The sequence below is a fragment of the Watersipora subatra genome, chromosome 3, assembly GCF_963576615.1.
Source record: "Watersipora subatra chromosome 3, tzWatSuba1.1, whole genome shotgun sequence".
Lineage (NCBI taxonomy): Eukaryota > Metazoa > Bryozoa > Gymnolaemata > Cheilostomatida > Watersiporidae > Watersipora > Watersipora subatra.
The window spans coordinates 60,613,855-60,627,102 of NC_088710.1; the positions used below are offsets into that span (position 1 = coordinate 60,613,855).

At 35.9% G+C, this 13,248-nt stretch overlaps 1 protein-coding gene across 1 annotated transcript in view; it reads right to left on the bottom strand.

The window, feature by feature from the left end:
- Positions 1-13,248, bottom strand: part of LOC137390816 (ubiquitin carboxyl-terminal hydrolase 4-like) — a 42,902-nt gene that overhangs the window by 20,846 nt on the left and 8,808 nt on the right. Inside the window, exons 4-13 of the mRNA XM_068077131.1 lie at positions 11,013-11,113; positions 9,833-9,977; positions 8,860-9,136; positions 6,647-6,946; positions 3,022-3,190; positions 2,593-2,759; positions 1,708-1,873; positions 1,169-1,393; positions 996-1,079; positions 704-798 (exon numbers count right to left, since the gene is read on the bottom strand). Coding sequence (XP_067933232.1) covers positions 704-798; positions 996-1,079; positions 1,169-1,393; positions 1,708-1,873; positions 2,593-2,759; positions 3,022-3,190; positions 6,647-6,946; positions 8,860-9,136; positions 9,833-9,977; positions 11,013-11,113 — 1,729 coding nt within the window. The remainder of the gene's footprint in view (positions 1-703; positions 799-995; positions 1,080-1,168; positions 1,394-1,707; positions 1,874-2,592; positions 2,760-3,021; positions 3,191-6,646; positions 6,947-8,859; positions 9,137-9,832; positions 9,978-11,012; positions 11,114-13,248) is intronic.

Consider the following 13,248-nt stretch of genomic DNA (forward strand, 5'->3'; position numbering starts at 1 on the left):
TAGCAGTTATCTTACCCTGTATATATCACATATCAATTAGCAGTTACCTTACCATGTATATATCATATATCAGTTAGCAGTTACCTTACCCTGTATATGTCACATATCAATTAGCAGTTACCTTACCATGTATATATCACATATCAGTTAGCAGTTACCTTACCATATATCAGTTAGCAGTTACCTTACCATGTGTATACCTTATACCAGTTATCAGTTACCTTACTATGTGTATACCATATTTCAGTTAGCAGTTACCTTACCATGTATCAGTTAGCAGTTACCTTACCATGTATCAGTTAGCAGTTACCTTACCATGTATCAGTTAGCAGTTACCTTACCATGTATCAGTTAGCAGTTACCTTACCATGTATCAGTTAGCAGTTACCTTACCATGTATCAGTTAGCAGTTACCTTACCATGTATCAGTTAGCAGTTACCTTATCGTACCTTATTAGGTAGATTCAACTAAGTGCTGTTAGCATTTAAATGCAGATTTGCTACCAAATCACACATATTTATGAACAAATTATAGGAATATTGGTTTTTAAGAACTGAAACTGAAATAGATGATTGCCTTGTCAGTGTCTCGCTACTCCTACCTTGACTACAAATTAAACTGACAATAAACTCTGAGAAAACTTAATATTAACTTCGAGTTGCATAAAGCTACTTGTATATAAAATTGAATACTTATACTTACACAAATGTCTTGTCACAATCACGTATCGACCTCAGTGAGAAACTGTTTTGGTATATTCTATGGAATCTGGCTTTGTATAGCTCTGCGGCCACTAACTGCAGTTGAAAAATAGTGAGCAGGAGTGAATGAGTAGTGTGGTATGGCGGAGAGAATAACAACAGCTACCTAGATGTAGGCGACTGATGATATGTCCGTGATACGCTCGCATAGAGCATGAGAAACAACAAGCGGTGTTATGTGTAGAAAAAGTTAGGTGCTAGGGCTTTCACAGACCCTCAACTAATCTACTCACCCAGTCTGCCGGCAGATCAAACATTTTACCGACAGCCTTACAAAGGTCTTCGATACAACCATCAGCTGGAACTTTGACTTTACACTGTAACCACAAAATCTCGGGGCACTTTTTCAGACATTGGAAACAAGGCATAATAGAAAATAAGTAGCATACAATCACGAATGACCTACCTTGACAGGAGGTTTGATGGGGTCACAGGAAACATAATGAACAGTTAACGGTTTGGTATCCTTCCCTGGAATAGGCAATGAGAGGTAACACGTGGGGTCAAAAGTCGTACTTGTCTGGTTGCATTCTGGACATGTGAGAGTAGATTTGAGTTGGCCATGAAAGAGGTCTATGATGATAGAGTCATTGCGTTTCTTATAGTTTTCCCAGGCTTCATTTGATACCTCCTGCAACAAAAATAATGTGAGTGCAACTTGTAGGGCCTAGATTCACGATTCAGTCCCATGACTTGACATGGCGCATAACTTTTTAAGATTATCTAACTAAAGCTAACGTTCATGCGAGATAATGCATGAGTGCGATAAGAATACTGATTGAATGATGAAAAACAATAGGAATACTAACTGAACGATAAAAAACGATAGGAATACTGAGTGAATGATGAAAAGCGATAGGAATACTGATTGAACGATGACAAATGATAGGAGTAGGCTCACAAAACAATGATTTAGTCTAAAACCTTAGAAAGGGGTTTAGATACCTCATCAGGCCTCTTATTACTGTCTTTAGTTTCTATGTATGGCTTGACACGAATTCTGTTGAGGTCTTCATGAAGGCCATCAAGGAGGAATGCCATGAGCTCGTGAGAATCCTGTTGGTGATAGCCACTAAATCGTGGTGCGAACCTGCCAACAGCTCCCTTAAAGCTGCCAAGCAATAGAATAATGTCCAATAACTGTTATTTAAATTTAAAAAAAACACCCAAGTGCATTCAGTTTTAAATGTTTAATCAGTTTGGAGCAAATCCATTTATGTAACCACGACTTCCACACCAGAAGTATGTAACTCCTTTATGCATCCACTACATACTATCATGAAATTATTTTTAATGACTCTACCACTAACTTTCTGTTGTATATTGAGGCATCTCCCGTGTGCCTAACTATGTTGTAGGAATGTGGCTACAAATGCCGGATAGCCTTTGGGAGGCCCCGCCCTTAAAACGAACCTATAGGATGCTGTAGCCTTTCGAATGTCCCAAATACATATAAAAGGGCGTATGGTAGAGCTTTCTTCTTCCATTTAGCGGAGATTGTGGTGAGTGCTTATATAATACCTTCCACAATTTTGGTATTAGCCATCATCCCATGATATTTAACTATAATTGATGTACTAAATGGGTGCTACAAAAACCTAGTTTATATAAGAGTAATGTTAGAAATGATAATAATATAGTAATATTTGTCATATCTAGGGTAAATTTAACTGATAACAGGCAAAACAGAGAGACAATGCAATCTCAAAAGCAAGTGTGGCATGAAACAGCTTCTCAAACACAATCACTAGACCACATAACTTCATCCACTTTAAAAAGACACCCGGTATGTGAGTATCATAGGTTTAGTTCTACAAGTTGAATACTAACTGTCGAGGAGCGCAACTAGTGGTTTTACCACTCCACATAACCTTCATAAGATCTGCGTATGTTTCAGCTATTTCTCCTTTCATACCCAGGGGGTTCTTCTCATTCAAGTCCTTTGACCATTTATTACTGAGGAAGAAGTCCTTGAGATCGGGAACATTACTGAGGCACTACAACAGACCCCACTTACCATAATTTAAATACACAGATATAAACAATATATGTAAATAAAATAGCACGCAGTAACATACGGGTTATGTGGAGAAAAGAGAATGCTGAGATGTAAGAAGAGATCAAGAGAGTGCCGAGTTCGTCGCAGAAGGTTATTGACAAGCCACTGATAGCTATAGCTACTGACAAGGACGGAATGTTTCCAAGAGTGCTCTGAAATACTTCGAAAAGAAACATACGTTACTTCAAGGGGGAATTTACCTGGAGCGCTGAATTCATGAAACAAGTATTGCCTAGATTGTTGAGACCGCAGAGGCCAGCACTTGAAGACTTTTCTTCACCCTTATAAGAGTTACTTGATGAGAGTGATCCATTATAACTTGTCGAACCGTATCCACTGTCTCCGTATAAAGACCTCCCTTCACCTGACCTTTAATTTACAAGATCAAAGTATTTAGTGACCGATGGTGTGCAATATGTTACTGTTATTATTTTTCTAAAGATTTTGTTGATGGTACTACGGCTGTGCCCAATATTGTGGTACTGCCAAGCCGTTTTTAATATCTGCAAAATTAAATAATAGGCCTACATTTTCATATAGATATACATATATTTCTATGACAACCAGCTAAAATCTGTTTAGATTTTTAAATTCAGCATAATGATATACAGCCCCCAGCTATATATATATATATGTATATATATACAGTGAAACTCGGATAAATCGCCCTCGGATATATCGAATACATGGTTAACTCGAATGGATTTGCTTGGTTCGTTCCCACGCAATGATAAATGGCTTTAGATAACTCGACTGAAACTCCGTTAACTCGAACAGTTTTTTTCCAAACGGCTACCGAGACGGTTGTTGCTATCGCTTTAGAATATCACTTTATTCCAAGCCATAGAGATAAACATCGACTTTTAGTAGTTCTTAGGCCTCGTTATTACCAACATCGGCAAATATTTTCATTAACGACTTTTCTAAAGGTTTGCAAAAATCAAATTTTACCAAACATCCGCTTAGCGATAAGCCCTCCGAAAGCAAGAAAAGCGAGGTAAAATTTGGATAACTTTAAAGTAATATCGGCAAAATTGATAATGGGTTTTTAATAGTAAAGCAGTTTTGTAATAACTGACTTACTGCAAAATTGATCTTGGTTAAAACGCTCGGTAGAAAAATACGTATGTATTTTTTCTGAGCGTTTTAACCGCGATCAAGTTTTGCCAATTTTAATCTGAGAATGTCCTGGCAGTCACATCACCTAAAGCAACAAACAAATCTCAAGTGATAGAAAAATATCTATACTTTCTGATTAAAAATATTTAAAACTTCACACGAGAGACCCTTCAACTTGCAACAAGCAATCTATGCTTTTGATTGATATATAGTTTGTATATGTACATGTATCTACAGATTAATACGTGCACTTATGACTGTCCTGATAACTTGAACGCTCTAATAACTCGAACACTTTTGCTCGGTCCCTTGAAGTTTGAGTTATCCGTGTTTCACTGTATCTATATATATATATATGTATATATATATGTATATATATATCTATATATATATAATATGTATAGGTGGAACTTCACTCTATAAGTTAAACATTTTATTACTAATAGTTTCATGTGGTACAATAAGTATCACACTCTTCAGATAAAATGTCTAAAATGAATCTCATACACCAGTAATATGCTGTTATACAGAGTTAGATAAGATGATAATTGGGTGGGGGTATAGAAGCCAAAGCCAAATAGTTAAGTCATACAATTGCGTAGCAAGAACTTAGATAAATTTCTGCATGATGACAATAGCAATAGGTTATTAAGAGTGCCTAGTGATGGTCTGTAAATAATAAAGAATTACGCAGAAATATTGAATTGTGCAGCATCCACTTTATGTATATACATTTATATATATATATGTATATCTATATATATACTACTAGTAGTGCCCCAATGACCATTGGGATATACAACTGTAATCCCAGTAGTCATTGGGGCACTGGGTGCAATAACACCGGCGAATAAAATGTGGCTTGCCCAAATACCAACAGCAATCAACTCAGGTGAGTTGCAGAAATGTGCGCTATTGGTAACAGCTAAGATCTTGAGGCGAGTGCTCAAACTCCAAGGTCTCTGGTAAGAGATCCGAGTTAGAGCAGAAATTACAACCCATACGGGTTAACCAGGGTGAGGAAACAATTTTTTTTATCAATTATTCAAGTATTCAATTTGTATATATAATATATTCAATTTTATATACATATAGTTCAGAGCCTCGGTATTATGTATATATATATGTATATATACATATATATATATATATATATATACAGTGAAACATGGATAACTCAAACTTCACGGGACCGAGCGAAAGTGTTTGAGTTATCAGAACGTTCAAGTTATCAGATCACAGTCACAAGTGCATGTATTTATCAGTAGATACATATACAAACTACATGTATATATAAATCCAAAGTATAGGTTGTTTGTTGCAAGTTAAAGGGCATCTGATGTAGAGTTTTAAAGTATTTATCAGAAACCATACATATTTTTATACACTTGAGATTTGTGTGTGGTTTTAGGTGATGTGACTGCCAGAACTTTTTCAGATTAAAATTGGCAAAACCTAATCGCGGTTAAAACGCTCGGAAGACATTTTTTTCTCCTGAGTGTTTTACTGGAGATCAATTTTGCCAATTTTAATCTTAAAACGTCTTGGCAGTCACATCACCTAAAACTGCAAACAAATCCCAGCCCAATAAAAAATGTCTATACTTTCTGATAATTTTTAAAACTTGACATAAGTAAACATTTACGACCAATGCAAAAAAGCAAGCTTTTTATCTGATCAGTTATTTCATTTAAAAAACTTATCGAGTGTAGTCTGTGACAAGGTAATTTGTTGACAAAGATCAACAGTGTGACTGATTGTAGAAATAGATTTTAAACAGTTATTATCTTTGCACTTTCTTGTATCTATAAAACGTCTGAGGACATCTAAAGCGTTGTTTGCATCAGCCATGGTAGGTGGTTCAGGTTCAACAATTTCAGCCTCATCCTCTCTATCGGAATCATCGAGAGTACCACAACATGACACGGACTGCACAATCTCTGCATCACTCAAATGCTCAGCAAAAGTGATGTCTGCATCAACTGCTAAAAGCTCATCTGCAAAACAAAACTTGAATTTAAGCTAAAGTAACACTATTTTTAAAACATTTGTTAGGCACCATTGACGGTCATAAATGTAGCCCTTTATTAGGTCGAATTCATGATAATTTAACAGCATAGGCTATTTCAAGATTACCTACTAGCTGTCACATTTGATGTTGGATCTATGGTATGTAGTAGCAGATTTAGATTTCTCACAGTGTCAGCTTCTTCATTATCATCAACAGTTGAAGTCACATCTGTTTGATCAAGGTTGGTATGACCAAGCCGGTGGTGAAAACAGCGGGCTATGGTTTCTTTCGTGACACAGTTTCATGCTCTGTGCACCCAGCATATAGCTTGTAAAACATTGATAGAAGCATCTGGCTTCTTTCCATGAGTGTCAATGTAATCAACAGTGAATTGCAAAACTTGCTGACAATAGTAAGATTTAAAAGTTCGAATGATTCCTTGGTGCATAGGTTGCAGCACGCTTTTGGTATTGGGTGGTGTAAATAGAAGCCTGATTGACATAAGCCCATTCATAGTTGGGTGTGCTGGACAGTTGTCAATGATGAGAAGCACTTTTCTGTTTTTTATGGTCATCCGGCAATCAAAATCTCTTACCCATGTTTGAAAGATGTCACTCACCATACAAGCCTTCTTATTGTGGTAATAATGACATGGAAGGTTCGTAACATTTTTAAAACAGTGGGGTCTTTTGAACTTTCCTATCACAATAGGAACTTCCTTCTCGGTGCCCGACATGTTAGCGCAAAGTGCCACAGTCAGTTTTTCTTTTGACAACTTCTCTCCACTACACTTCGCCCCTTTAAAGTGCAACGTTTTGTCGAGCATGAGCTTGTAAAACAACCCGGTTTCATTCATATTGAATATGTCATCATAAATGTACGTTTGAAGTAATGGAGTTGGCACCTCTTCCTTCCACTTTTCCACCTCTCCAACATTAACTGTAGCTGACTCTCCAACAACTATCTGACTGCCAATAGAATGCCTTTTCTTCCACCTGTCGATTCAACTGCGAGAAACAGTAGTATCCTTTCCTAAATCCTGTAAAAACTTGTTAGCCTTTTCTAACAAAATTGGCCCATCGATAGGTACGCCTTCATTACGCACTTGTCTAAACCAACTCAATAATACGCCATCCAAATCATCGTGCGACGTTGGACGATCTCTCAGCCTTGATGAACTTTGGTCACATAACGATCTTATTCTTTCTTTTTGTTTAATCCATGTTGACACTGTACTTTTTGGAAGATTTTCTCTTTTTGATATTGCTGATAGCTTTTGTCCTGCTTCGATTTCCTCGATTATTTTAAGTTTATCTGAAGGTTTCCACGCTTTTACTTGCTTGCGTGAGGCCATCTTAAAGCGGATGTCTGTTGTAGCGGACTCCAAGCCACGAGCCTATTTGTGGCATTTTATCCTTATGTATCTGCGCATAATCACTGGTACATTATGTATTTTGCATGATGTGTCTATCTTTATTATCCGTGGTACCTTGTGGAAAACATATTGTAAAATATGACTATTGATTACCACAATAAAGATTGCTCATATATATATTAAATTCTTATCGCTAATGCTTTCTAACATTTATAGCTTGGCCGTAACTAAGCGAACGTTTTAGCGACCCTATTAATCAATTTTATATGGTTTGTTATTCGGTTCCATTATACGGTACGGAGGAAATATATGTACACTATACGCGTATAGGAAGCGAATTCATTAAGAGAGCAGAGTAGTCTCATTTTCGCGACTAGTGGAATAGCCTGTCTTGACAAACTGTTGTTTTTGCGGAGTTGTCCCCGTCGAGCGGGCGAGCAACACAATGAGCGGCACAACACAACACGGCGAGCAACGAGTTGTGTTGCTCGCCCGCTCGACGGGGGAACAACTCCGCAAAAACAACAGTTTGTCAAGACAGGCTACTAATGGAAACTCCTTCAGAATAAATTGAACGGAAACCACGTTTGTGAATTCGGCAAAAAACTGTTCGAGTTAACGGTGCCGAGGTCGAGTAATCTAAAGCAATTTTTCATTGCGTGGGAACGGACCAAGCAAATCCATTCGAGTTAACCATGTGTTCGAGCTATCCGAGGGCGAGTTATCCGAGTTTCACTGTGTATATATATATATATACCGTATATACATATATATATATATATATACAAGCAAACTCGGATAACTCAAACTTCACGGGACTGAACGAACGTGTTCGAGTTATCAGAGTGTTCAAGTTATTAGAGCACTGTCACGAGTCCATGTATTTATTAGTAGATAAATGTACATATACAAACTATATATAAATTAAATGCATAGATGGGTTGTTGCAAATTAAAAGGCTTCTACTGTAAAGTTTAACAAAATGTCATCAGGAAGTATAGAGACTTTTCTATCACTTGAGATTGGTTTGTTGTTTTAGGTGATGTGATTGCCAGGACGTTTTTAGATTAAAATTGGCAAAACTTGATCGCTGTTGAAATGCTCAGAAAGAAAGAAATCTTTTTCTTTTGAGAGTTTTAACCAAGAACAAGTTTGCCGATTTTCCTTTAAGTTTATTTGAAGGTTAGCTCACTTTTCCTTGCTTTCGGAGGGCCATCGCTAAGCGAATAGTTGGTGAAATTGGATATTTTGCAAACCTTTAGAAAAGTCGTTAACAAAAATATTTTGCCGATGATGGTAATAATAAACGTCGAAGAACTACTAAAAGTTGAGGTTTATCTGTATGGCTTGGAATAAAGTGATATTCTAAAGCGATAACAACCGTCGCAGTAGTCGTTGGGCAAAACAATGTTCGAGTTAACCATGTGTTCGAGCTATCCGAGGGCGAGTTATCCGAGTTTGACTGTATTTTACTCATTTATTTACATATATTTTAACAGAAAGCGATTGAAAACAAACACAAGATTAACTAACTTGCTTGTAGTAGAAGTCGATGAACTTGAAGTAGCAGATTTAGATGCTGAAAAGACATTACTAGCTGAAGTGTTCTTATAGCGGTCAGGGTCAGGCCAAATTGCACCTTGTTTCTCCAATATGACTACAAACTGTCTTGGCTGAAGATTAGCATTGTAGAGATTTTCATCAACCTTTGGCAATTCCTCATAGCACGATGACGTGTAGGAGCCCACGAGTTTGACTTCGGCAGCATCCGGTACATTGTACATGCCCCTCATTTTAGCAGTCAACTCTCCTAGAAAAGAGCGGATAGCATCAAAACATCAATTCATAAAACAGAAAAATGATAACTCTTTATATACATTACTTTATTGGCAATAACTTCATTTAAAATTAAAAAAATATTTTCAAATTATATCATACAACAATAATAAACCAAAAAAGGAAAAATTGGAAACTGGTAGCCACTAAAATCAAACAAATAGTGTTTAAAATGCCTTTCTCTGCTAAGAGGGCGGATATTAGGTAGAAGATTGTTAAAGCAACTGGCGACGATATTTTCAAAAGAATTATTAGTGTTTGTATACAATTTGATCATATCACGTAAGTTAAAATGTATTGAAAAGCTGTAACCGCCCTTTAAAAAATGAGGACACAAAACATGAGATCTTGAAACCTTTAATTGATGTAAAATAAACATTCAGCATAAGTAAAGTAATAAGAGGCAAAGATTTGGAATAATCATTCGTTGGAATAAGATATGCTGGAATAGGATGTAAACTTGCATATAGTTAAAATGCTCTTTTTTTGCGTCACAAATAAATTATTTGTGACATATCTTGCAACTGGATTATAATGAATGTGTATACCATCAATAATACGGCAAAAAATAACGTAATAATAAAAAACAATGGCACATGTTGTTAAATGTTAAAACGACATACTTACCCAGTCATTTATGAGGTTATAAGAGACTGACTTGTCAACTTACCCACAGTCATTCCTTGACTACATGAAACTAGCTTTCCGTCGGTTGGTTTTTTATAATGGGAGAGAAAAAGATCAAGACCATAAACTTCTACCCTCAAGGATTTAGAGAATGTGCCAACCTCTATGACGCAGCGAGCAAGGGGCTCCTGAAAATAAAGACCCACTAATTAAGTATGTAGACAGGTTGATATCCAGTCATACCTCGGCATACGAGTACCCAAGATACGAGAAATTTGAGATATGCGCAAAATTTTGAGCAAGGTTTTACCTTGAGGTTCAAGAAAGATTTGAGATACAAGCATACAAGACAATTCTTGATGTGGCCGTTAGGTGACCAAATACGTAAGAGGCTGCTTATGAGACCTTTCTCATCAGATAAGTTTGAGAAAGTTTTAAAAAGGCCGGCTAAAATGAAAGCAAGGCAAAACAGCCATGCCAGGTAATGAAAAATGAAAATAGAGACAGAATTACAATTACAAGTTTGGAATAAAACTAACAAATTATTTCTCAAGTGTGTTTTTAGTAAAATAAATTCATTGAAGTTAAATTTAAAGTTTATGTTGCGTAGCGTCACAAAAGTCTAGCGTAGCATGTCACCGGACGTGCTGCTGTTAAATCTCTCTCGCACTGTTGTTAGTCGCTGTATCCAACTCGAATGTAAAAACTAAATACAAAACTGTACATCAAAACATTACAGTTTATTGTAGATCAGAACCAGTAGATAAGTATTTGTTACTTTGTAAGCGTGGGTAGTGAATTAAAACAATGATAATCATGTTTTTCCTTTGTAATATGCCTTTTTAGGTGCTTTTTTCAACGGATGGGAACGGAGTAACTTATATATAGTTAATTTATACAAGAAAAATTGTTTTGAAATACAGGAAAATCGACATACGAGCTCGGCCTCGGAAAGGATTAAGCTCGTATGTCGAAGTATGGCTGCAATGACATCTATGCAAGTATATACCATACAAGTATAAATTACACACCAATTACATATAGGTAAGTATAGTTGAATTTAATCTAGCTTGAGAAAAAAGCAATAAAGCATTACCATTGTTGATAAGTAGTAGTCCGAACTCATTGTTATTGCAATGCTGAAATTCGAAAGAGAGTAGAATGATTCCCCTAAACCATAATATATCGCGAACAAATGTAAAAAATCCATCAGAGAAAGTTACCTGGCCATCAACAATGCCATAACATTTTAGCAACATCTTCCAAATGTTCTCTGGAATCACTGTGAAATTGATGCTTTCTATCAAGTTCTCTTTCAAAACTCCTGAATAACAGATGAACTTTGGTGCTTTACATTTTAAAGAGAAAGTAGAAGCGAGGGTGTGCAAATCGGGCTGGCACAATAGAGACATCTTATTACGTACAAACAGCAGTGTCATATGAAATACTTGATGTTGTCACTAAATCTGGTGCCCCCTGAACTGTCAACATACCTGATGATAGCACATTTGTACTAGCTACCTTCATCTCTGTGCTAGTTGATATGGCCTACATACAGTGTATTTCCAAAAGACTAATTAACCCTGTAAGTGATCAAATCCACTTATAAAGAAAACTGCGCTTTCGCAAGCTCTTTTTGCTTGAATTTTTTTTGTTAGAAGTTTAAAGCAATAATTTTAGTTATAATAAATATAAACCTAGTTTTAAATTTCAGTCGTAACTAAGAACTTATAAAGAGTTGAAGATTAACTTACACAAAATTTTAGAAATTTGATCAAAAAGTATCAGTATTTTTCTTATCAATCGCGATTGTTTTTGATGTTTAAGGTGACCTGCCTACCAGGATGCTCTAAAATTGAAAAAAACTGATCGCGATTACAATATTCATAAGAAAATCATGGCCAAAATGACATCACTAGTTGATATCGGCAATTGGGTTCAAATAGCAAGTCTTGCGTCTCTATTCTGTCAGTCTGTTTGCAACTATAGACGTCATAGTCGCATTTTCGCTTGATCTGAGCGTTTGAACCACGATCAGGTTTTGTCAATTTTAATCTTGAAACATCCTGGCAGTCAGATCACCTCAAAAACAATGACAAATGATAGAAAAATACTGATACGTTCTGATGAAATTTACTAAAATTTTGAGCAAGTTCATTTTTAACTCATAAAGAGTTGCATACAATTTTGAGTTTATCTAATTGAAAGGAATATGAGTATGTTTAAACTTTTTATAAATCAAAGAGGTACAAAAACAGCCACTTCTACTAAGTGCCTTTGTTCTTGAAATAGTTACAAATAATATTTTAATAGCGCAATGAAGAAAAGATCACTAGCCCCTTATATTATAACATCAAGCTAACTAATCAACTGCGAAGTTCCAGTGACTTTAAATAGTGTGTTTCTCTCATTTGGCGCATTCATAAAAACTGTATATTTATTGTCAATAATACACTTATTGTTAAAAATTACTGATATTACTACGTATTAAATTTCTAAAACTGTTTTAAGAGGTTTGAGAGGTTTTCAAAGATGACAATTGAGAATAGCGACGTTTTTATGCAATTCTTTTTTAATTCTCAGTTTGTGTAAAAGAGGAATTCAACGCTAACACAATCCACAAGACGAGACTTGCAAGCCGGTTGGTATAATGTTATAGCTATCAGTCGAAAACAAACTCAGGTTGAATACAATACTGTACAAACTTTTTCGGTATCACTGCATCTTGCTCCAACCTTGCTCTGCACATGCAGAAGATTGATGTCACAAGGAAGTAATGTAACCACCAGAAAGTTAACTATAGGCCGATAGCGTATGACAGTGTCCAATCAGTATTGCTAGTGACAAGTTTAACTTTGAAGTTCTACTATTTAATATGGTGACAAACTCATAGAGTGCATTGCAATTAATCGTGAAAGTAAGAGCCAGCGTAAAATAATTTGTCTCTTAGTTCCACCTTGGATAGTCCGCAGCATTGATATTGGTAAACCAAAATAACTATGGTTTGTTAAGAAAATAGCCTCTTTAAATTACAGCCAAAAGCTTGTCAAGCTAATGCTTTTGTCTATAAAATGTGTTTTTGTTTTTACCAACAGCAAGATGATCGGCATAAAACAGAATGCCATGATTATATTGTTATAAATATAATGTTAGAATGCTACTGATCACCTTCATGAGTGGTAATAGTCATATTAGCGTGTCTGAATAATTGTTCGAAAAAGAAAGAGTAATTTGAATGTCAACCTTCTGTTCAGACAATGATGAAAAATTGTTTTCAATAATTGGCTAATGTGGTTTTTAGCTAAATATGCTCAAGTAATGATTGTTGACTTTATAGCCTGTCAACAAACCTACGGCAGCAAAGCGAGTATTAAACTTATAAGTTCAGTGATTCCTGGGTTCAATTGATCCCTAGGAATTCGGTGAGTCAGTCTCATGAGTTTAGTGAAGGTTTCTCCA